Source organism: Barbus barbus (assembly GCF_936440315.1).
Source record: "Barbus barbus genome assembly, chromosome: 50".
Lineage (NCBI taxonomy): Eukaryota > Metazoa > Chordata > Actinopteri > Cypriniformes > Cyprinidae > Barbus > Barbus barbus.
In genome coordinates, this window is record NC_136728.1 from 14,921,184 (window position 1) to 14,947,169 (window position 25,986).

The window sequence follows — 25,986 nt, forward strand, 5'->3', positions numbered from 1 at the left end:
GGTCCTGGTACAGTATATCCACATATGTCTCCAGGCTGTCCTCTATGGCACATGAGCCAGCTAACGACAGATGCTGGTGAGGCAGAAGCCTCCTGCTGTTCATCTAAGGCCTTCCGTCACTGACACTGGAAAACACTTTCCTGCAGCCAAGAGGGTCCTTCAAACCAAAGGGCTTCCAAAACCACATTTCACAGTACAGCACTGATTAGAAAAGCAGATTTTCCTGGCATTCCGGTCTCTCCCCCAAGTACAAAAGTTGATTAGCTATTTGTAAATATATGTGTGCTTTCAACATCACATTACAAAACTTTCAGCATATACAATTACCATAGAATAAAATTAGAAATCGTCGTCTTGTGCATTTTTTTCCCCATTCTTCTTGAGGTTTGAAAATCTCCACTGATGGTTCTGTCCAGGTTAATTTTTGGTTTTGTTTGGTGTATGACAGATTCTGTCTGAACGGCCAATGTGGGCTTAATTACTCGGCTGGATCCTGATGTTCTCAGAATGCAAATTGTCAGCATTTGATATGGCTAACTTATGAAAATGAAGAGAGGCGAGATGATGGTGTTATGCTTCTGATAACTGCCTTTGAATGGGAAATGACCATCTCTATTTGCCATGGTCTGCTCAAACAAATCATGGTTTGTTTGCAGATTTCGCTTTGTTTTATATATTTTTAGCTATGGTGTCTTTATTTTTTGAAGACCAACATACTCTCAGGGGTCATCGGATGCAAAATTAACTTTACGAGTTGTTTCAACATAAAAGTGTGTTGGAAGTGTGTGTACACATCCATCCTATAATGATAAAAATCCACCTTGTGTTTTAAAAAAAAAAATCCCTCATCATTAACTCCTGACATCTGAGCCGCTGAAGATGCAGAGGATTAAAGTTACTTTCGTTTTGAAGGAAATGCTACCATCCCCGTTCTGCCTAAATGCGTATATGTTCGCGCAAATCATTTGTGATCCAGCTTCATCTACAGAAGAAGTGAGTGTATGGGTTTTACTGAATCTTTGCAAAGCGCCTTTCCTAATAATGTGCTACTTACCCAGTTTTGCAGCTAAAGTAAACAGTACTGCTTGTCCCTCTTTTTTAGCATTTAAAGCAAAATGGACTATAATGTCTTGATGAAGACAGAGCTGATTTTGACAGGGTAAAGGAGGTGTTTTTTTACACTACCATTGAGAAATTTTAACCAAAGTATGTTATAGACTTTACATTAAGACCCTAAAGAATCATATCAACTTAATAAATATCAAAAATAAAGTTTTTTTATTGGCATCAGTAGCTCCATGATCAACCTTTAACTGCCTTTCCATTGGCAACACTTCTTTATAATGGAAAATGGTTCTTCAGATTGTTAAAATATTCTTTACACTTTGAAAAAATGGTTCTTTTAACTTTTCATTAGGTTCTTTGGGGAACTCAAAATGGTTCTTCTATGGCATCGCTATAAACCCCCCCCCCTTTTGAAGTCTTTATTTTTAAGAGTGTGTTTGTAATATTTATACCTGCATTGACATGAAAGGATAACCATTTTAATAAGATGCACAGAGCTCATACTTTCATTTCGTTTGCTCGTCGGCAAGCCCTTGTTGTCTTCTGAGCGGCTGTGTTTAGCAGCGTTTAGCAGCGGATGCCCAAAGTGTTTGAGCTGGGGTAACTTCTAGAAACATAGTTATGGCGTTGGCGAAACTTCTGAAAACATTTATTAATCAGAGTCTGTGTTGTAATGGGTGCAAATTCACAAAACGATGATGCCAGCTGGCTCTTGTCACAGCTGCTCTGAAGAGGTCTAGTTATTTCTGTCAACCACAATTATCAAATGTGCTTTATACGTTGGAGCCATGGCCTTGTGGTTAGTGCATGGGTTATGTGGGTGATGAAAATTCAATTTTTTATCCAGTCACTTGTCTGTTGTGCGTTTCTCCTTTAAAAATGCACAATATATTGGTATTATATCAGTCAATATTACAGTTTTTATTGTGAATGTTAATGCTAATGTCTGATGTGATTGCTATACAAATTAAGTCAATTTTAAGGCTGGATATCTCTTACTACATCATGATTGGCTACAAATGTGATGCTTCGGTATCCATCCATCATGGATTGTGATTTTGAAACCTGTGCCTTTTAATTTATTTTCTTTTATTTTTAATTGTGCATCAATTCCTATTTCTCGCTATTTAATAACACTGTTACAGATTATTTGGCAAAAATATCAAAAATAATATAATTTTTTCATACTGTACATTAATAATGCTGTGGCAGGTTGTGCTAAATTTACTTGTAGCATTTAATAATTTATATTAATTTTTTTTCATTTTTAAAATATTTTAGACAAAGTAGTACATCAGTTTAATGTCAGCCATTTATCATTTATTTGCTGTAACGTAATTATTATCAGCTTATTGGTCAGGATTTTTGATATTGGTGCATTTCTAATCTTTATCACGCTCTTGTTTTGAACTAATTACAGCATCTTTCTCTTCTCTACAGGCTAATGGGAATTTGTAGATGAATATCTTCTAATTCTATGTTCTGGATTTGTTTTACAGACACATTGAGAACTGGTCGGGCTTGCAGACGTTGAGGGACGTTGATATGGAGTTGTACACTGGGCTTCAGAGACTGTGAGTACCACATCACTACCACATCTTGCTTAGGAAAATACAGATAACAAGCAAATCAATGTGGGGTCAATGCCAGGGTGCCACCACACTTAAAAAAAGAAACATAAATCTCCAAAGATAGCTTTTTGATCTGACATCTGCAGGAACGTATTGCTAGCGATGACACGATAGCATGGGCGACTTTCACAGTGGCATCCAAAAGCTTTTCTAGCCAGACCCACATAAAAAGTGCCTCCCCAAGGCCTGCTTTAAAATGATCAAATAATGCTGCTGAAGAAGCCAGAAAATTTAATTACATCCCCCAACACCCTCCATCTGGTCAAGCCTTGCTTTACCTCATTCGGTCTGCTACCGTCATGCACGTATCTTTACTTGGCTCTTCATAAGTAGGGCTTCCTCCCTCACAAGAGCCCTTCAGACCTCCTCTTCCTCCCTATTACAACTCTACTGGCTAATGGAGACCAGGAGCAATGATTAGTAAGTTTCTCATTAGCGGTTAACTCTCACCTTTTACTATTAAGCTGATGTGGCAGAACCTGGTTACGGTCTGCCTCTGGAGGGAATTTCTGAGCTGGGAAGATTGTTTTTTTCTTTTCGTTTTCATTTTCCCCTAGACTGAATGTGTGGTTGCTCTAGGCTTTTAGCATGTGAAAATATGATATGATATGATTCCATACTCTAGGGCTTCTGTTTTTGCACAAATAATTAAACGTTTAAAATGCAAAAGTTACTGCTCCCGGAACGCAACGGATCATGCGACTTTTACATTTGCGTTCATAGTATTGAGACAAGAATCAGTCCAAGACATTTCAGATGCTGTATTTTTCAAATGTTTTTTTGTCGGTTAAATTTGCAGCCCTAAACTTGATCTTTTGGTATTTAAATATCTGTACATACGCTTGCGTTCCTACTCTTCCCACATTTTGACACAATGGTGAGTTCATTAAACACTTAACACACTATTTTAGCACAAAAAAAATATTTTTCACCAAACATTTACAGTTTAGTTTGACCAAGTTGCCATTTTTAAATTGTCATTTCATCTTTTGATGCTAATATAGCTTATAGCCACTTTATAGACCTCTGAAAAAGTACTACCTCACAAGCAGGTATCTCGCGGGCAAATTTTTACCCGGAACTTTATTTAGATCCTGGTTCCTGCAGTGGAAACCCTCCGAGTACTGGCCCCAAGTCCCTAGTCCCTGGGGAAAGTTCCCGCGGTGGAAACGGGGCTCAAGTCTTATTCTCAACACCAGTGATATTTGTGATGTTTTTTTAAAGGGATAGTTCACCCAAAATTGAAAGAAAAAACTAAATCTGTCATTTAGAATCTTTAATATGTAATAAACACATTCCCACATTCTTTAAAATGTAAGAAAGTCATACAGGTTTAGAACAACATAAGGATGAATAAATGTAGCCTGATCTCATGACAAAAATGTCCTTGTGGGAACTTTTTAGCAAGATGCAAAATATGTAGCCCCATGTACGTTTCGTGACATTCGATGTGAAATATCCACTGAGTGGCGCTAAAGAGTGCTCACACCCCCCCCCCCCCCCCCCCCAAAAACAGAACATACGTTTTACGTGATGTTGGCTTTGTAAATGTCAGCGCAGTTCTGAATTGAAATGCCAGTTGAGTGCCGCTGTAACTCTAATGCTGTGTGACGTTTTAAAATAACGTACCATCTGCTCTACACATAAAGCTAACCGATAGTATGAATAAAAGTGAATGTGAAGTAAAAACACAATTGCAAGCATGCCATTTTAGCTTGTTTTTCAGTTTCTCATCTTTAAGCTCTTTCATTGTGAGTCATGTTTTTCACGGGATTCATACACAAGGATTATGCATTCTTAGTCCAGTTCAGTTACCGGCTGAGTTACTGAGCAAGCTTGTTTTGTCTGGAAAGTGAAACGTATGGAGCTGTAATCATAACTGTGTACATAAACGATTACAAGTGCTCGCTGTTTTAATTCCTCTAGCGTTCATTTCTGCTGGAAACTGCAGTGATATGCAATTATTGGCACGTATTTCCGTAAGTCCCTCCTTCCGACAAGTGCAGTCTGCTCTGATTGGCCAGCTGACACAGTACATTGTGATTGGCCGAACACCACAAGCTGTGTCGGAAATGTAATGCCCCTCTCCATAATCGCGGGCTTTGGCTTTCAAAATTATAGTAAAGACAGTAAATGTAATGGACAGTAATGTCCTTAGTTTTACCATCAGTTCAAGCTCGAGAGGGGAACAGAGTCGTGTGTCAGACACAGTGATGAAGCTCATATGTGTTTGCACACAAACCGCGATTGTGTGACCGTTTCTCCCTCTCTCTCTCACACACGCGCACACACACGATGCACAAAATTCTGCATTTAAACAGTCAATAGCAAATACATAAACTAATAACAAAACATACAGTCGCTGATTCAGAAGCGCCAAATTGTCACAGCAAAGTCAGAATTACCTCCTCTCCTAGGTTCACAAAACGGTCGTCCATAAAATGCGTTGCTGTTCTGTTGTAAGTAATCTTAATGATTCCTAAATGCATCTACTTTTAGAAGGCCAAATAAAGTGCTTTTGCTTTCACCTAGAAACACACAGCGTCTCCCTGTCATGACTGCTTGCATCAACTACGGTTACTGAAACCACGCCTTCTTTCCTCGCGTGAACAGTTGGGCTGCATTATGCAAATATTTCCACATCTTGACGTCAAGATGTGGGGGCGTGTTTGAACGAGACATTTTAGGGGGGCATGGCAGAGTCTTAACTTTGATAAAGAATATCTCTTTGGTTTTGAGACTTTAGTCTTTGCAACTTCAGGGATCTTATCTATGAACAATCAGCTTGTAACACTCCAAAGAGAAAGGAAAACTTGAAATCGCGTCATATGACCCCTTTAATAAGCAGCAAATTGTGAATTTATTGAGGGGAAAGTTGTATTTAATTGTTTGTATTTAATAGTCAAATTAAAATAAACCTTAAAATAAAGTGTAGCCTAAATTTTAAATCTCTTCAAAGTCTGTTGGATTCTGATTGGCTGCCAGGGTTTTGGTTGTTCATCAGTTGAAAAAAAAAAACAATCATTTAGAAAGTTATTCCAGCAATATCATTCTCTATTTTCAATTTATTTAGTGTGGATGCCTCAATTCTTAAATAGTTCGAAATTGAAACTGTATAGTTAACGTTATAATTATCGTCCTTGTTATGAACAGGACTTAAGAGACACGTTTACATTTTCTAGCAATCATGTTAACCGTAATTAACCATATGCTGTAGATCAATCAGGCCGAATGTTGCAGTCGACAGGATTTGGGTGTACATACTAAAACACTCCTATCCTCTAAATAATTTCCTAGGCAAAGTCATGTCTTCAATTATCTAACTCAGAATTAGTTTTGTCTGCTCCGAGACCTCCGTTCAGGCCACCGTTCATGATTCAGAACTGGCAGTTGGTGATTATCTATCTTAAGTATCATGTTCATCTGGGCTCAAGTCTCCAACCTCATGCTAAAAGAAATACTTTGATGTAATCGCTCACGCAAACATCCCTAATAACAAGAGCGGAGATTGCTTCATGCAAATAAACATCTCACAAATGCCAATGAAAAAAATGTATTCAATATACATAATTGATTCCAGCTGCCAGCGTAAATAACTCCGGGAGCAAGGATGCAGGCTCTTGATGATATTCTGCCCTTAATGATGTTACTTGAGGAGAGGAGGCAGACTGGAAGAGAAGATTAGATGTTTTTTCCCTTTTACTTCCACATTTCCCCTTTTGACACTGCTGCGAGACGGCTAGGCAATTAGCAGCCCGTTTAGCCCCTAGCTGCTGTCAGATCCATTTAAAATGACGAACATGAACTGGTCTTTCACTCTTTTTTACCAGCTCACCTCCTCTTAAACCTATGATTTGCACACATAAAATCTTTTTGCAAAATCTTTAAGGCTAATCAGAGCAACTTAGCGCAGCATTTGACATTAGCATAACCTATTTGTCCTTTGCCACAGGTGTTTTTTTCCCTGTAGCATTACAGTTTCTCAAGTTTATCACATCTGTAGCACTCGTTTTAAACATTTTCTCTTTGCACACATTTGATGCACAGATGAAACAATTTTTTTTAAATTGTGGGGAAAAAAAGCGAGAATGAGACATAAATTAATGATCAGCTGAAGTCCATGCGCATGTTCTTTTGATTTTCAGTATGAAACTGAAGCTGTTTGAAAACTTCTTTAGAAATAGAAATCTTCTTTAGAAATAGTGAGATTAATTTGTGAGAAGCCGTTAATGATATATTTAAGAATGAACTAAATATCATTACAAAAAGTGGCTTTAGAAGTCAATATATTCTGAACTGCCATAATTTTTTTTTATCATTTTGCATGTGTTTCAAGATTTAAAAGTGTTTCAACTTAAAAAAAAAAAAAAGAAAGTCCAGCAAGGTGGTTGGTCAAAACTACTAATACATGTTTATTTGTCTTTTCCATTCCAGGAACATCGTGAACTGCAACTTACGTACGATTCAGTCGCGAGCCTTTGCCAAGAACCCCCACCTGCGCTACATGTGAGTCCTGTGTGCTACAATGCTCTCGAACCCTCTGATTAAACACCTCATTTGAAAGTCAATTGTTTGTTGCTCGAGACTCATACTATTAGAGATAGATCGAGAAGTTGGGTTCACTCGTTCATCTACACCAGGCAATAGATCTTCTTAAGTAGGCCATGTTTAGCAAATGGGGACAATGTGTTTTCCATCTTTGGATACTCTGCACAGTATCATGGCTGCTCTTATTCGAGAGATGCTTTGGCCCTCTGTGCATAATTTATGATGATAAAGTTCTCCGCCATGTGTTACTGAGCACCGCCCTCAACCATTTCTCAAAAGTGAGCTTTGCGAGTAGCCCGGCAGACACATACGTTGGTTTAATCTCTAAAGAGCAGCTTTGCAGAATGCTTGTTAACATATCGTCTTTGTCTATAGCCATTTGATGGTTTAAAATTGCTTGACCGGAATGACTCCATTCGATAATTGGCTTAACAGTCTGCAGCAATGTGCACCTCTTGAAATTCTTGGTGTTAGATTGGATCACTCATTTCCTCGTCCCGACAGTCAGCAAAGACCCTCTGTTGTGTGCTCTGAATAAACAAAGATTGTTTGCGGTAGAGCTGCCTGAGTTATGGGGGAGGCGGTGGTGGAGAATGCGGGCAAAATTTACTTAATGAAGGCTGAATGGGACGAGTGTGACAGGACTGTTATTTCTCAGTTTCCTGCCGGTGAGCGCTGGAAAGGACATGGAATCTCAGACTGTCACCTCCACACAATCCACCCCAATTTGTGCTGTCCATCACGGCCTCCAAATGTACTTCTTATTTTCTCTCTGTCATAAACCGACCTGTGTGCGATTTTGTGTTTGTGAGCGTTGCTAGTGAATGTCTTCTGTACAAAATGTTCGGGAACTCTTTGTGTCATGTATTTGTCACTACATGTGTCCACTATAAACACTTGGGTGTACGGGAACCTTTTTTCATGCCAAGTTTCCGGTACAACCTGGACACTAGCAGTCTGTGAACTTAAACTATGTGTGTACACAGAATCTACGCAATTTTGTACACATTTTTGTGATTTTTCTGAAACGTTGCCCACACAGTGTCACTTCAACCACACTGAATTGTTTTGGAAATTAAACTTTACATTTTTTTAGTGCTGTCAAATCGATTAATCAGTATTAAATAGAAATATTACATTTCTTAAATATATTCATATATGTGTGTGTATTTATATATACATATAAATATACACAGTGCACACATATATTATGTAAACAGTAGCTTTTATTTTAGATGCGATTATTCGCAATTAATCGATTTGACAGCACTAATTGTTTTGGAATAAAATAACGATTTGTCTTTCTAAGACTATTTTCATAGTTAGCATACACACATTTAAATAATATCTTGAAAGAAACTAAATATTTTACTTTTTTTTTGTTAAATTACTTGTTTGGAAATCATGTGATATTTATTTCTTGTTTTCTCCACACATCATATCTTCTATTTCTCTTTTTCTGATAGTTTTGTCTCATAAGTAAGTATGTAGAATAACTTTTATAGGCATACAGGCACATACTACAGTAATGTCTCTTTTTGGGCCCTTTTGTTTTGTTCTCCATCCCATGTGTGGTCTTCACAGAGCACTGACTTTTATGATCGAAAAAATCCCAGAGATTTCCGGACGTGTCATTCACAACACACACGGGGTCAGGTCCCAGGAACAAAGCGACAGTGTTCTTATCTGTTTTCCATTTCTGTTTTGACATTTGACTTGGATGATTAATAAATCACTGTACTTACAGGGAACTCAAGTTATAAGCACTAAAAAAGCATCATTGTTCTGGATCAATACACACAAAAATCTTTTTTGTTGGTGCTTTTGTTTTGCTTACATTTAAAGGTTAATATACTGCCACATATGTTTTTTCTTCCCAGTGGCACATTTATTTATTTTGTATTATTTGTAAATGAAAATTAACCTTTCCTATTTTTTTTTTTTTTTATATTATTTTTAAAACATTGGAAAAGTTGAAAGGCAAATTATTACATTTTGATTAAAGATTCGAACGCTTTTATTATTTTGGTTAATGACGAACAAGAAGACATTATGAAAGTAAATAAACTTTGAATTTATACTGACTTTAACAATAGATTTTGGCAGCCTCTTGTTTTGGAGATTCACCAAGTTTTATGACCCTTACAGTAAGAGTCTCGCTATCAAGGGGCCGATTGCCTTGTGTTTATTCCTTGTTCTCATACCCCAACCACCAAAGGAAATTTGTTTTCAGCAGCTTTGGATAAAAGACAAAGAAATCAATACAGGGGCCTATTGCTTTGGTCGACCTGCTTTTTGAAGTGGGGCGTTCGCTTTCATGTGTCTACTAGCCATATGTGGCGAAATGAAAGGTTGCCTTCTGGATTTCTACAGGAGCATCTTTTTTCATTGGAACTATTGAGAGAGGACACAATATATCCAGCAATGCTTTTCATAGGTAACTTGTAAAGGTTATCCCCATGAGCAATGGCAGAGTGACCAGAGAGTTTCTCTCATTAAAATCTCTGTCTGCTCACTGAACCCCCTTGCAATAAGATGTCACTTTTCCTTTACATAGACGGCTTGCAGGCTGTAATATTTGTAATATACGTTTTTAGTAAATTTTGCTCTGAAAATGTGTCAAATTATAACAGACCAAACTAACCAATTTTTTTTAAAAGTTGGAAAATATATAAAGAATATCAAGTATAAAAATATAAATATAAAATGGAATATTAGCTACTTTTTTTTAAACAAACCAACTAGTGTTTTTGTTTTGTGTAAGATTTTTGTTCAGTAAGATGTTTTTTTTCTCTTTTTGCTTTGTTTTATTTTCTATTTGTTTGTTTTGTCTTAGCTTTACTTTTGATTTGTTTTTGCTTTTTTTTTAAATAAGGGCACTGCTTTATAAATATGTATAAATTGCAGTTCAAATGTTTGGGGTCAGTAAGATGTTTTTGTTTCTCTTTTGTTTTTTTTATTTATTTTTCTATTTGTTTGTTTTGTCTTAGCTTTACTTTTAGTTTTAGTTCTTGTGGTGGTCTCTTTCTTTTCTCGCTCATGCCAATTTCTCTTGAATTTTCACTCTGGCAGTCTCTCTTTCACCCTCTCTCTGTCTTTATAACTTTGTCCTTCTCTAAAACCCGTCACTCATCGGCGTCCCCTTCTTTTTTCTCTTGTTCTTTTTCTTTTTTCTGGCCTTGGCGTGCAATCTCTGTTTTTCATCTTCCTCCATCACTCCCTCTCACTCCATCCATCTCTCTCTTTTTGTTTCTGAGATGACATTATTTATTATTCATGCCACCGTTGATGTGGCTGCTGTTTTATTCCCCTCGCAACGGGAGGAGTGCGCTAAAACAGCTTACATCTTTTCCTTCTCTGTGAAAGAACTCCAAAATGAGCCTTTGACTTTGTGGTTAGTCAGTCAGCCATATCTCCCTCTCTGAAATGCGATAGAATGCTCATCAGTAAAGGAGAGATGCTCCATTGTCTCCGCGGGCTCCGAAGGCCCCTGAGCCCCAATGAGAGCTTTATTTGGCTTGATGAAAGTTGAGTGCTTTGAGAGAACACATTAAATGTGTTGACGCCGTCCTCTTCGCTCATTGAAACATGAATTGGATATTAATGAGGATGCCTGTTGGTGATTTCGATGAGCTTTATGAAATGTTGTCATCAGATCGGAATGACTAATCACTTTTCCGGGAGGCATTATTTGCATTTTTGCATTATTCATTTGTGTCAGGTGAAATGCAAAGCTTAAGGAATTTGCTTTGTTAATGCTAATATCTGATGTGATTGCTATATCATTTTAAGTGATTGCTAAGTCAATTTTAAGACTGGATATCTCCTGCTACATCATGATAGGCTACAAATGTGATGCTTCGGTATATCACCATGCATCATGGATTTTTACTTTGAAACCTGTGCCTTTTATTTTTTATTTTATTTTATTTTGCTTTGCTCTATAAAATACTTTTTTTTCTGAAACATTGAAATTGTGTCTGCAGAAAGACTTCAGGATAGAGACCCTGGATTGCTTTTGTTTTGCTTTTGGTTGTTTTGTTTTGTTTTACTTTTGTGTTTTTTGTTCTGTGATTTGTGTTTTTGTTTTGTTTTCTTTGCTGTATTGATCATTGTATAACAGATTTGACATTTTTAGTGCTTATAAGTCTAACTAAATTATGCAGGAATTCACCACAGAGCAAAAGCGGGATTCAGGCAGTTACTGTAAGCCATGTTGCGGCCTACCGGTTTTCACAATCATTGCGCTTTACTTCCCATTACCAGTCCATGAATCCAGGCAATGAGACCGTCACTCATCATGACCCATGATGCATTGCAATGCCATTTTACGAACTTCTGAAAGACAGCTTCCATAAAACTCAGAGCAGCAGAATGACACAGATGAAGTCAGTTGTCTATAGAGGGTGTAAAGTTATATTCTTAAATATGTGGGGTACCGGCTGTCCCCAAATCTTGTATCTTCTCCCATCTGTGCGTCTGTCATTCTCTTTCTAATACTCTCTCTGTGTCACTGGCTGTCATCCCTTACTGTTTTATGCACTTTTTCACACTCTCTCTTCAGGAACACATGCCACAGGTCACAGTAGTCAAAGGAACACCAGACTTTGCAGGATGTTTTCGTAGTTTTTCCTGAAATACAAAGATAGCAAAGGGTTTCCAGATTTGCAAGCTCCCATATGATTTGAGGTCTTTAAAAACTAATTCTAAGAATCAGCTATTTTATATTAAGAATCTTAGTACCTGCAGGAAAATTCACAGTTTTTTTTTTTTCTAGTTGCGACTTTAAATGACTTTTGGTTGTGTAGAAATCACTACTAAGGGAACTATTTTATAAATATGTATAAAATAGAGTTCAAAAGTTTGGGGTCAAAAGTTTGAAAGTAAGATGTTTGACAGATGTCTTTTATGCTCAAAAAGCTGCATTTGTTTGATTTAAAATACAATAAAGCAGTAATGTTGTGAAATATTATATAAAAAAAAATTAACAATATTTTAAAATGTAATTTATTCCTGTGATGGCAAAGCTAAATTTTAAGCAGCCGTTGCTGATTGATCCTTTAGAAAAAGATGAATAGATAGATAGATAGATAGATAGATAGATAGATAGATAGATAGATAGATAGATAGATAGATAATACTGAATTTTAAATGGTATCACAATATTGTGCTACAGTATAAAAATAAATAATCATTATTTACTCAATTTTTTTTATGGCAATGGAATCAGAGAAATCACAACCAGAATTGTTAAATTCATTTTAGATTCATTTCCCATTAATGAAATCTAGTTAAAAGATCATTTGGAACCAGAATTGTTCATGGAACCAAAATCAACAAGAAGAAACTGAATTGAAACCTGGATCGGAACCAGGATCAGTAAATTCCTTGTGATTCCCATCCCTACTGGTGGATGGTGAACTGGAAGATCTGTTGGATCTTAGCCTGACTCCCACACCACAGTCTGGTGTGTGTGTGTGTGTGTGTTGAGATGCAGTGAGTTGTGGATGGTGAAAGGCCTGCTGTGAGGTTGTAGAACGTGTGACGATGTCATGTGCCATGTTCATTTTTCGTTGAAAGTGAAACTGAGTTTTTTTTTTTTTTTTTTTATAAAATCAAAGCTTCTCCATCTCTTCCATCCTGATTCTGTCAATAATTATGTAAATGCAGTTCAGACCCTGCTTTAAAGAGCTAGACTTAAGCGTTTTCTAGCATATCACTGTTTCAGACAGTGATGTTGTAATAGTTAAAAGCTAGTTTTCAGCGCTCTCAATACTCTTTCTTGAACAGAGTATTTTGCTCTGAACAGATGATTATAGTTATACCTTTATTCAAGGTCCATCTGAGTTTGAAACCAAGGAGATCTATCAAACCTGGAGTGAAGCTCTCTGTTAGCGTTTCCATTCCTCAATAGCGCTTTCTTTAGAAGTATGCCGTTTGAAATCTGTCTTTAATGCTCAATGTGGCTCAGTTTCTTTCTGTTTTTTTTTTCTTTTTTGGACAGTGAGCTGTAAATACCATGTTGACTAACTCTGTAACATGGAATTAATGCAAAGCTGTTTAGTATTTTATTATTCCAAACATAATCAGTCACTTGAAAACATCTACTATAATGTAATGAAAGTTGTACTCATATATTGCCATAATGTCTACATCGAAAAAAACATGGGTAGTGTTGATATTAAACTACTGTAGTTTAATATTCATTACCTTGGTATAATTTAATATAGATAGTTTTAATTTGCACAATTCCCATTTTTTTCTTCTTTTCATGAGTATATAAACATATATAAACACTCCTCTGTAGTGATTGAGAATTATTATTTTTTCCCCCCAGAATTCTTAACAGAAATGAATATTTGAGTTTAACAAGGATGCATTAAAATTGATCAACAGTAACAAGGATATGGATAATGTTAAAAATATTTATTTTTCAATTAAAAGCTGTTATTTTCCTCTTTATATCCCAGTTTCCACAAAATAGTAATATATTAATATTAAAATATTTCTGTCATAAGTCAATTCCACTACAAATGCTGTTTCTTGTTATATTAACAGGGAGTGTGTCACTCAGTGACAGACTGAAGCTGCTCTCTCTCTTTCTCTCTCAGAGTCACGTTGCAGTGCAGGAAAAACTGTGTAGGAGTGGACAGGCAGGTTATCCTTTTTATAACTTTTTCTATAAAATAACTATATTTTTTTCAATATAGATCGGTGTTTAAAGACACACAAAAAGGTCCATCACACCAACCTGCAGCCGCCCCCGTGAAACTCACACCCTCGCGACACTAGCGCTCAGCATCAACGTCATCTCTCCATGGGGAGATGTCCTTGTACAGCAGGATAAAAGCTCTCTCCGGCATACACGAGAACAGGTCTGCGCCATGAGAGGCCCGACTAATTGGCTTCTTTGTCAGAGATGTGTCAAAAGAGGAGGTTTCTTTTTTTGATAGCCAAGGCTTCTGACAGGGTCCCTGTGACATCTGTGAGAAGGAGAGCATGTTGGGGTGGCAGCAGCTGACTCACAGATTTCAGTATTGATCATAAGCAAAAAGCTGGAAGATGAAACTGTAATGCTTTCTAGAATTCAAAATAAGGTCTTGCTATATGAATGTCTATTATATACAGCAATTTTGTGCTTTTGATTCCACTCTGTTTCAACCAGAGTGTTCCAGTCTTGAATTCAAAGTTTTTTTTGTCTATACTTAATGCAAAACAGCTGTGCTGTTTTACAGCCAGTTTAATTATTTTATTTTATTTTAGTTTAGTCATTTTTATCAATTTATTAAAATATTTTGTTAGTTTTTATGAAGTGAAGTGAAGTGACATTCAGCCAAGTATGGTGACCCATACTCGGAATTCGTGCTCTGCATTTAACCCATCCAACGTGCACACACACAGCAGTGAACACACACACACCGTGAACACACACCCGGAGCAGTGGGCAGCCCATTTTATGCTGCAGCGCCCGGGGAGCAGTTGGGGGTTCGGTGCCTTGCTCAAGGGCACCTCAGTCGTGGTATTGGGGGTGGAGAGAGCGCTGGACATTCACTCCCCCCACCTACAATTCCTGCCGGCCGGAGACTCGAACCCGCAACCTTTAGATTACAAGTCCGACTCTCTAACCATTAGGCCACGACTTCCCCTTATATTTATGTATTTATTTTTAATATATTTTTACATTATACTTTGAAATTGGTAAATATTTTATAATATAGTCAATCATTTTTATTTTTTGTTTATTTGAAAAATTTATTATAATTATGTATTTATTTATTTTTCACTTTTTATGATATAGTCATTTTATAATTTTGAATTTTTTTTATTTTATTTTTGAATTTATTTTTGGTAACACTTTATTTTTAGGTGTCCTTGTTACATGTTCCGTTTACTTACTATTATAATAACAATTAATTATTCATCATTCTAATAATATGCATAATTCTAATCCTAACCCTAACCATATAGTAAGTACATATAGTTAATTAATATTACTCAGTACTTGAATGTATAAGTACACTGTAACAAGGACACCTTAAAATAAAGTGTAGCCATATTTTATATTATGTTTTGAAATTGTTAAATATATATATTTTTTATTTTGTTAATTTTATAATAGTCAAGAATTTTGTATTTTTGTTTGGTTTTTTTTTGCCTTATTTTATTTGTTTATTTTATTAATTAATTTTTTTTAATCTTTTGTTTATTTTATATTTCTTAATGACTTTAAACTTTTTTTTAAATCTGCTTTTAAAAGTATCTGCCCTAAACATTGCAGATCTAAATTTTGCCTGCAACATGCTTCCATCCCTTTCTCCGCTTTTACCTCCAATTTTCTGTGCCATTTCGGATGTGGCAGTGCAGATATATATTAGTATATTGCATTTAATTTTTCATAGTATTGGACTGATACTTTAGGTATTTTAGCTTTATCTTTTTATCTTTTATCTTTACTGATAAAAAGTGGTCAATTATAGTGGCAAAATATTAACTTCACTTCCAATAAGTCCACCAATATTTTCCATTTCAGTTGTTATATCAGTTTCAATTTTGACTTGTTTAATGGCATGAAACAATAGCACCATCTTCAATTTATCAGCATGCATATCACACCTGACCAAGCTTTTTTTCGCCTTTATAAAACATGACACATCAGACAAATGGACACCATTTCTTTTTTGACTAAAATAGATTGGGGTCTAAATGATGAAGCAGTGTGATGGCGATTAAAACTGTCAGTCAAACAGTGAGAATGGTATTTGTGAGGCTGGGGTCTGGCCTCCAGTGCTCGGCTGTCAGTCACTCGCTCCATGACTCCATCTGCCTGCTTTGTGCTGCACGTCAAAACCACAGTATTGACTTGCTTTATATACTGTACGATGGTTTGTCATGCCAGGAATCTTGTTGCTTTTGTCTGAGGTTTTGTCTGCTCAGGAGTCTAGAAGTGCCGGGACTTTTTACAGAAAGAAAGAGAGTTGTTTTACTAGAAAACATAATGTTAACTCTGGACGTTATGCAGGAGAGGCAGGTTCAAATAAAGCTTGCAATTTACTAATGTGATTCCCTCTCTTTTCATAGAAAAATTCCTGCCCCCTCTTAGGATGTGCTGATACAATTGATAGAAGCTATTGTTCAAAACTTTTGGCTTTATTCCTGTGATTGCAAAACTGAATTTTCAGCATCATTAGTCACAATTTTCAGCATCATCAATCTCCCATAATCCTTCAGAAATCATTCTAATATGTTGATTTGGGGCTCAAAAAAACATTTGACATTACAGCTGTTTGCTGCTTAATATTTTTGTGGTAACCGTGTGTCAGACCTCTGTCGTGTGTGTCATGTGTTCCTGCCTCATGTTTCCATATTTGGTTTGTTTCCTTTCCTCGTCTAGTGTGATGATTAGTTAATTCTTGTCCAACTGTGTTTGTCTAATTATGTGTGATTGTCCTGTGTATTTATAGTCCTGTCCATTCAGTTTGATTTGGTCTGGTCTACTCGTTACACCCCGGTGTTCCTGTCTGTGTTAACCTTGCCTTATCTTGTCTTGCACTGCCTTGTTTTGAGTCATTAAGGACTGTTATTTTGAGTTTGCTCCTCGTCTGTGTTCCAGTATCCTCCTCGTGTGTGCACTGTGACACCGTGATACTTTTTTTTTTCAACAGGGGTATTTGATAAATGTATAAAAAGTTGCTGAAAGAACAGTATTTATTTGAAATAGTTTTGTGTGTGTGTGTGTAATATTATAAATGCTTTTACCTTCACTCTCGTACACTTGAAAAAAATCCTACTGATCCTTTTGATGAACTTTTGAATGGCAGTTTTTCACAATATTATGTAGATCCTTGTAGCTATTTATTTATTTATAAAATATATTAAACATAATAAACTTATACTATGCTTATATTTATTATATTAACACATATACATTATAGTAATTTGCAATATTTATTTATTAATGCGAATTATACTAATTTTGGTTATAAAGTCATTTATGTTTTTGATTTATTATATAATTCATAACTTGATGATAATTTACATAATTGTTCATAAATTAATACTGTAAATTACTATTGTTTTTATAAAACTATTTAAATGATAAAATTAAAATACATTATACAAATTATAACAAAAGATTATTAATTTATTAATAATGTAATATATTTTTAATTAAATCAATTATAATTTTATTTACATTATTGACATTCAAATAATTTAAATACATTACATGAATTATAATAATATAAAAATTTATAAAAAATATTAATTTATTCAAGTTCGAATATTTTTATTAAATAATTTATATTATCAGTTTGTTTTATAATTAACATTTTATAATAATTTACATAATTACGCAGTTTCCAAAAGAAATGAACACTAGAGGCAGTAAAACTCACCTTTTATTCCTTTTCACATAAATTTTTTGGATTAAAAAAGCGTAATTTTCGCACAATTACTTGAAGAATATCATGTTATGACTTCAAAACAATATTAATATGCTGGAAGATTTGAAAACGTAATAAAAACGTGCCAGGGTTTACATATTGAACTCATGTTTTAACACCACTCAGTGGACCTTTTTCTTTGAAACTGCAGCGAAACGTGCACTAAGGTATGTAAAAACGCATGTCTCGCTAAAAAGTGCCCCCAGGTACATTTATGCCATGAGACCAGGTTGTTATAATGATAAATTCCAAGATTATTAATATATTAACATGCTAAGTCAAGTGTAAATGTGCCGTCCTCTGTCTGTAAACAAGGCACAGTGGGTCTTACACGTTTGGAATGACATGAGGGTAATTAATGACCGTGTTTTCAGTTTTGGTTGACCAATCCCTTTAAACATGTTATCCAAGCATTGATCTTTTTGTGCACCTTGACTCAGCCACACTGGCTCAACCAGTGGTGTGACTTTGGGGCGGGACTCTCTGGTTTGTTAACCAATGAAAACAGCTGGAGGAAACCAGTATAATAATAACTGTAATAATTTTTATTTTTATAGCGCCTTTCCGACACCCAAGGTTGCTTTACAAGTTCAGGTATATGGAACAGAAACAAATAAACATCAACATCAAAGAACAGAACACATACCAAGGGCTGCGAGTAGTATACAGAGATCACTTACAAAGTTAGATTAGAGATACACATACAGTACCAACACATAGTACATACCAAGATCTGAAATTAATATACAGTGATCGCTTACAAAGTTAGATTAGAGATACAGAAAGATTTAGATATGTCCATAACAAGATACAATTTACAGACAGAAAACTGAAGAGTAATACTCAGAGAAAAAAGTGTGTTAAAGAGGTTTTTAAAAGAGAGAAGGGAGGATACTTGACGGATGTCTTAGGGAAGAGTGTTCCACAACCTGGGAGCTGCAACGCTGAAAGACATGGCTCCATAGTCACCTGACGAAACTTAGGGGTGACTGACAATTCCTCACTAGAAGATTGTAAAGAGCGAGCAGGAGTACAAGGCTAAAAGTAAGTCCAATAAATATGTAGGACTAAGATTATGGAGAGCTTTATAGGTGAGAATTTAGTATCTTGTAGTTTATGTGCAAGGAAACCGGAAGCCAATGAAGGTGATAAAGTATAGGGGTAATGTGATAGTTCTTTTTTGTGTGGGTGATCCAGCGAGCTGCGGAGTTTTGAACATATTGTAATCATTTGATATTTTTAGATGAAAGGCCATAAAGAAGTGAACTACAGGAATCTAATTGAGATGTGACGAAGGCAAGTATAACAGCTTCGAATACGAGAAATATTATGTAGGTGGAAAAAAGCTGTCCTTGATGTACACCAGAACTGATGCATTTGGTGGATGATTGTGTTTCTGGTATATGACAAATTGTTGCCTCCCTGTCAAATAGGAGGGAAACCATTCAAATGCTGTACCAGTAATTCCAATTGCTGAAACTCGTGAGGGGAGTATCTCATGACAAACAGTGTCAAAAGCTGAGCTTTAGAGATCTAACAGGATCTCTAGGAGAGTGCTAAGAGCACCAGAATCAGGCTAGGAGAAGATCATTAAGAACCTTAACCAGAGCTGTGTCAGTACTGTGTAATGGACGAAAGCCAGACTGGAAGGGCTCATATGAAAACAGTCATAATCTTTCTAATTTTACCTTTTTCGTGAGTGTTTGTATGCGAGTAGATGTAGATATGCATATCTCAATCTTCTCACTGGACTACAAACTCATATCACGAACCACCCTCCTTGTCCTGTAGCAGCTGGCCTCTTCCGCTGGTTTTCCGGTAGAGCGGTGCTCCCTGTATCAGCTGGGCTAATGGGCTGTGATGCTCAGATCCGCCGGGCACAGCCTGTGCTCTCCCCTGGGAGGTCACGCCAACCCTGCTGACACTGTACGGATCAATACCTCTGTTGTGGGACCCCACACTGGCTGCTGAGCTGTTACCTCCTGCAAACCAATCCTGGGGAATGTCAGCGCCTTCTTTATTTTTACAGCCCTGGTTTTCCAGCATCCGCATAAGCTGTCGGTAAGCGCAAGGTATAAAAAGCAACATTAAGAGAGATGCGGAGGGAGATAGCTTTAGCATTTTACAGTGGTTTGGAATAAATGATACAAAGAAAAGATGATGGAGAATGAGAGAATGAAGTCAGGAGGGGGTGGAGAGAATCGCGAAAGGGAGCGACAGAAAGAGAGATGCAACTGCACACAAACACCGCCACATGACAGTAGAATTGACAGCTCTGCGTACACAAATATCACTGTTTGCGGGAGTTTGTTTGTTCCCCTCTGTCTGCCATGTTCGGGATGCACAATTCACGTTTGTTTGGTGCCAGGGCGGAAAGTCAAACACTCCTCTCCTCCATTTGCATCTTCATTGTAAACCGTGTGTATTCATTTGGTAAATAGACTACGACAGCCTGTGAAGTTAATGAAAAATATCAGCGCAAAACTAATATGCCAGCATATCTGCCTGACAAAAGCATGATAGTGAATTTTGGATATTTCATATGAGGTGTTCGGCATTAGTGCTGTATTTGAACTAACATGCCATTATTTTCCCTACGTAACCGCATAGTACAGCTCTATAAAGGAGTTTTCAAGCTTGTTGATGCTAAAGATTACCAAATGTCAGACTCTTTTCTCTTTGCAAGGAATCCCCCTCCTAAGATCCCAGATATGCCCAAATTTGTTGATCCCTTTGCAAAAATATGAAGACATAATTATAAAGTACCTGCATAATTATAAAGAGAAAACAGTAAGAGTGATATTACAAATTAAAATGTTTTTTTTTTTTTAAATGGCCTAAAGAATATTGACTATGATTAAAACTATATATATATCCTGGACTGTGATTAATCGCAAATTTAAAATTCTAGGATTTACCTGTAAATGTGTTGAAATAAAGAAATGCATGACAAATTAGTTTAAGGAAACAGAAACTTTCACATCTCCGCAAAGTATGAGACATAATCCTTATTATTATATGAGACATCCTTATTATTCTTTTTTTTTCAGCCATTATCAGCCTTTATATTGGCAATAAAACATAGCTCCAATCCCAGTATACATTTACCCAACTATTATCAAAAGTATTTATAAATAAATACAACAAAAATTTTCTTGCGACCTTACATGAAGCATTATGACAAAATGCATTATGAAGAAGAATTGGACCTGTTCTGCAGGTGTATTAGACAATTTATGAGATAACTAGTACACTTTTGCTCAGAATTCACTTTAAACCACCATCGAGTGTTTGTAATAACTTACTTTTGCGATCACGTGTATACACTTTGGGGGGCCACGGTACATTTATAAAAGTAGCCCAAAAAAACGCGACCCATGGCTCTTTAATTTTTCCCGCAACTGTATTTTCAAAATAGCCCAATTGTGTGGGAAAACCGCAACCCTGGCAACACTGGTTCACTGTACCTTTATCACATATGAATATACATATCTCTCGTGCACTGTCGGTCTCTCTCTCTCTCGGACACACTCAGTCTCTCTCTCTGCATTCACTTTACTTTTGTCGAGCTCGGCGCCTCATAATCACACAATCCCTGCGTCCCAATGTGTATACTATCCACCCTATCTGCCCTAAATAGTACTGAAAATTACTAATATCACAAAGGATGGATTGTGTGCACATTGCTGGGCATATTGGGACGCAGGCAATGATAGATTACCTTCCGCGTTGCAATGACGGCAAGAAGTTGGGGTCAAACTTATCAAACGATAAATTTGCGTTAAAAAAATTAAAGCGTTACAATTTTTAGATTAATCGCATGCGTTAACGCGTTAATGCTGACAACCCTAATATATATCAACATTGTAGTAGAGCCTCAAAATATATTCAAAATAAATTGGAATTGAACTTTTTTTTTATGTCTCTTTACAATAATTATTACATTTATTCATTGTACTATATAAATAATAATAATAATTTGTAATCATTTATATTATTATTGAAATACAGCAAATTACCATTTACAATTATTATAAAATGATTGAACTTTTATGTAGTGTAGATTATTTATTTATTAATATTCCGAAAAGACTAATTAAGCCATCCATTGACTGATTTACCTGAAAAGCTTCATCTTTATTATCAAACATTGCTCAGTTTGTTTGAGCTGTTTGACACAGCAATGTTGTCCCATTTATAATAATTATTATTTTTTACAATATTATTTAATTAATAAAAATACAGTGAAAGTGATTGTGAAGCATACAATTATACAATTAAAATACATTCAAACTTTGGTTTTTATATTGTCATTTTAAGAAAGCCTAAATAAAATTAAAACATTTGAATTAAACTAAAAATGTTTTTCTCATGTTTAAAATGTGCATAAAAAATGCTGTCAGATTAATACAAAATAAATATTGCACAAAGAATTTAAATCGTGTTTTGGCTTTAGTGCCAAATATTATTGATTAAAAAATATATATTTTAATTTATAATGTCATGCTTGCTGATTTCGCAAACTGTATACATGAAAATATGAACATCTTCATATTTTAGAAAAGGGGTCATCAGATTTGGACATCTTTGGCATACAATTTTAAACCCCTGCTGTAAAAAGCAAGCTTCTGGTCAGAGCTGTGACCTAGTGGACCGTATAGTTGCAGGAAAGGGTGCTGAACAAGGAAACAGTGCAAATTTACTAGGAAAAAAATCCTGCCCACTTCAGTATTTCGCAAGAAATCCAATATTTTTTGAAACGTTGACCTGTGGTGCTCAATGCAAGTTTAAATATGGCTTATGTCAGTCCTGTTTGTCCCTTTCTCCCCATTATTTCCTGTCATCTCTCTACTGTACCTACAGAGTAAGTGTCAAAAGGCCAAAAATAAGGTAAAACACAATAGTGCTGTTCTTGAAGTTCAACTGAAGTAGGTCAGTCAGGTTCAAGATCAGAATCCCAGCTCGTTTATTGCTCTCAGGAAAATGATGTTTAGCTCCTACCGCGGTATGAATATAATACTTCATTATGTTTCCGCATTCCCAGAAGGCCACTGCAGCCCAACACGCTGCCAACTCTTGGAAAGCCCAGGCTCCTCTGCGCCCAATATTTTGATGATGGACCAAGTTTGCCAGGTGCACCTCTAATGCGTCGTGCACTTGCCCGTGCTATAATTAAATCTGTTCTGCTAATGATCTAATTAAAACTCACAGGAAGTTGAAGAAAGGACTACAGCACTTTCATTAAGTAATGGCACGAAAGACTGTAGAACTTTGGCATCCGAGTCTGTCGTCCTCTCGACAAACCCCGTCACAGAATGTTCCCTCAGTTGCCAGTACGTCATAATGCTCAAATCTCTGAAAGAACCCAGTGAAAAAAAAAAAGAAAAGTCACTTGTTCTTTCTTTCACTTTTTATGGCTTTTTCCTGCTCAGCTTTCCTCTTCTAATCCGTTTTCACACAGACAAAAAGCGTGCAGAATCTGCCGTGGTTAAGGAGGCTTATCTTACAAAACATGCTTGGCTTGAAAAAAAGAAAAAAGCGGGAAAAAGGGTGGGGAAAATGGAGTATTAGGTCAGGGCTGTGTGCTCTTGTGCTTGGCGTGCAGAAAGACGTCCCTTTGGGTTCTGTCAGAAGCTGCCAGGCTGTACGAGCTTGGAGGAAGCCTCCATCTCACAGTTCATTAGAATACACTGTACAGAGAAGATAGCTGGCAGTGCTGGTCTGAGAAAACGTCTTCACCAATTTGAAGTGGCCTAGTTAGGCCCACTAATAAGTCATTACCCTGCTGAAAAGACCAACTTAAGCTGGAATTCCCATGCTGGTTAGTGCTGGTCTAGCTGCTCTGCTTTGTTATTTCAGTGATGCGGTCTCTTGCAAGGGGATCATCATATTTCATAAATCCTCCAGTGAGTGATTACTATGCAACACATTCCCTTGACTTAATCCAGATTCACCTCTGCTTGTGGAAGAGGTAGCCAAGTCTACCAGTTCCCTGGTCCCGTCAGTGGTGGAGGTATGCTACAAATGGATTTCCCCGATGTTGTTTCTGGCTCTGCGCCTTCAAGTCGTCACACATGCCAGTTTCAAGGTACCATCTGTGCCTACGGCTCAGGATGTCTCAGCTCGGAAACAGTTCAAGATGGCCCCTTCCTCGTCCGATGCGCGGCTGCTTTTTTCCTTGTGGCCCGTTGCCACGGCTGCAATCGTACAGCATCTACAAAAAGCCAAGAGGGCCAGTTGGCAACGTGTTACTGACTCGTGTCACCAGAGGTACTACGGCCATTAAAATTCCTTTCGGTAAGGGGGGTTCAGAACATTTCAATCTAACAGGGAGCACCAATGAATATACAGAGCAGTTAATGAGAGAGGCTTGCATCTTCACTGAACATTCGTCACCCAGCAAGAGATGTTGTACTGCCTAAACGCTTTCCACGGTGTCTGTAAACCGGCCCACCTATTTAATGACCTTAATCAGCTGTGAACCGAACAGCTTTGAAAATGCTGCTTTTAATAGAGTGGGCGGACCGTAGGCCACTAAATGGCTGCTTGAGCATGTAGACGTTTTGTTATGACACATCGTTTATCACATTCCCATGATGAATTTATCTTGCTGTGAGATGAATAAGCGATTATAGAAAAATAAGTGTAAATTTGGGTTTGTGTGATGAGGGTCATTGCAGGTAGAGGACGGAGAGTGTTTCGTTGAAGTGGTGGAAAGGAAAAAAATTAATATAAATATAAGGAATATGTCATTCAAAAATTTGGGATCAGTATTATTTTTTTTAAAGCAGTCTCTTTTGCTTCTCAAGGCTGCATTTATTTGATCAAAAATACAGAAATATTATTACAATTTAAAATAATGTTTTTCTATTTTAATATACTTTTAAAAAATACAAAGCTGAATTTTCATTAGCAATTACTCCAGTCTTCAGTGCCACATGATCCTTCAGAAGTCATTCTAATATGGTAATTTATCATCAATTTTGGAAAAAGTTGTGCTGCTGAAATTTTATTTATTTTAATTTATTTGTTTATTTTATTTTATTATACTTTTTTCAGGGCTCTTTGATAAATAAAAAGTATAAAATAACAACATTTATTCAAAATAGAAATATTTTCTAACAAAATAATTCTTTACTATCACATTCATGAATAGAAAATATTTTAAATCTAAAAATAATGGAATAGTAGTCAAAATACATTACCTAAAATGTGTAATCCAGTAGATTATATTACTAACTACAATTTTCACCAGTTAACTTGTAATCAGTAATGGACTACGATTTGTTAATAATCTACCTAGCACTGATCACATATAAAATATATAAAAAATAATAAAACTATGCAGATGACAAAGGTACATGAAAGACTTCCTTTTGAGAACAGGCTCTTAGACAAAAAGCTTCACACTATTGAGGGCGAAGACAACCTCTTCATTGTTCAATGCTGGCAAAAGAAAGAGTCCTACACCTGGGTATCAGATGTGAAAGCTGCGGGCATGACCATCTTGCATAGTTCCTTTACTCATGTCAGCCGCTGTTTCATCACTGAGCCCGCCAGGATGCTTGGTCCTGGCCCAATGTTGCAAATTACATGTGGTGTGGGCTTTGCCATCCTGACACATCATGCTGAGGGCTCATGTTACATGCAGTCAATCAAGGGTGTGAGGATGAAGGGAGGTCATGGAAGTGACAGTGACACCTCCAGTTGGAGTTGTTTTTTGCACTAGTTGGAGCCACCTGCCTGGATGACATATGTCACACAAAACCCAGTCTCACAGGAACACATGTGTGAATGGATCCTCAGGCCAAATATTTGACCTTCCCGACGCAGCTTAATGAATAATCCCACCTTTAAACAGGCAGAAAATTAGCAGAAATCATTGCACGGTATCCAAGCCACCTGTACAACAGAGCTCAACTGTAATGCAAACTGTATTTTTTTTAAATCTGAACCAACTGTGCACATTCAGTGAATTAAACATGAGAATAACATACAGTATTAGCATACTGTATAAAACATACTGTATACTGCATGATGGTTGGTTGGTGGATGTTTTTCCTGGGTCAGTGGTTTGGTTTGCTGTTTTTCCTGGGTCAGTGGCTGGTTGTTGTTTTTCCTGGGTCAGTGGTTGGTGGTTGTTTTTCCTGGGTCAGTGGTTGGTTGTTGTTTTTCCTGGGTCAATGGTTTGGTTTGGTGTTTTTCCTGGGTCAGTGCTTGGTTGTTGTTTTTCCTGGGTCAGTGGTTGGTTGTTATTTTTCCTGGGTCAATGGTTTGGTTTGGTGTTTTTCCTGGGTCAG

General features: G+C 36.6%; 1 protein-coding gene across 1 annotated transcript in view; it reads left to right on the forward strand.

Annotated features, from left to right (window-relative positions):
* Nucleotides 1-25,986, forward strand: part of ntrk3a (neurotrophic tyrosine kinase, receptor, type 3a) — a 207,904-nt gene that overhangs the window by 37,021 nt on the left and 144,897 nt on the right. The window contains exons 2-3 of the mRNA XM_079414124.1: nucleotides 2,565-2,639; nucleotides 7,131-7,202. Coding sequence (XP_079270250.1) covers nucleotides 2,565-2,639; nucleotides 7,131-7,202 — 147 coding nt within the window. The remainder of the gene's footprint in view (nucleotides 1-2,564; nucleotides 2,640-7,130; nucleotides 7,203-25,986) is intronic.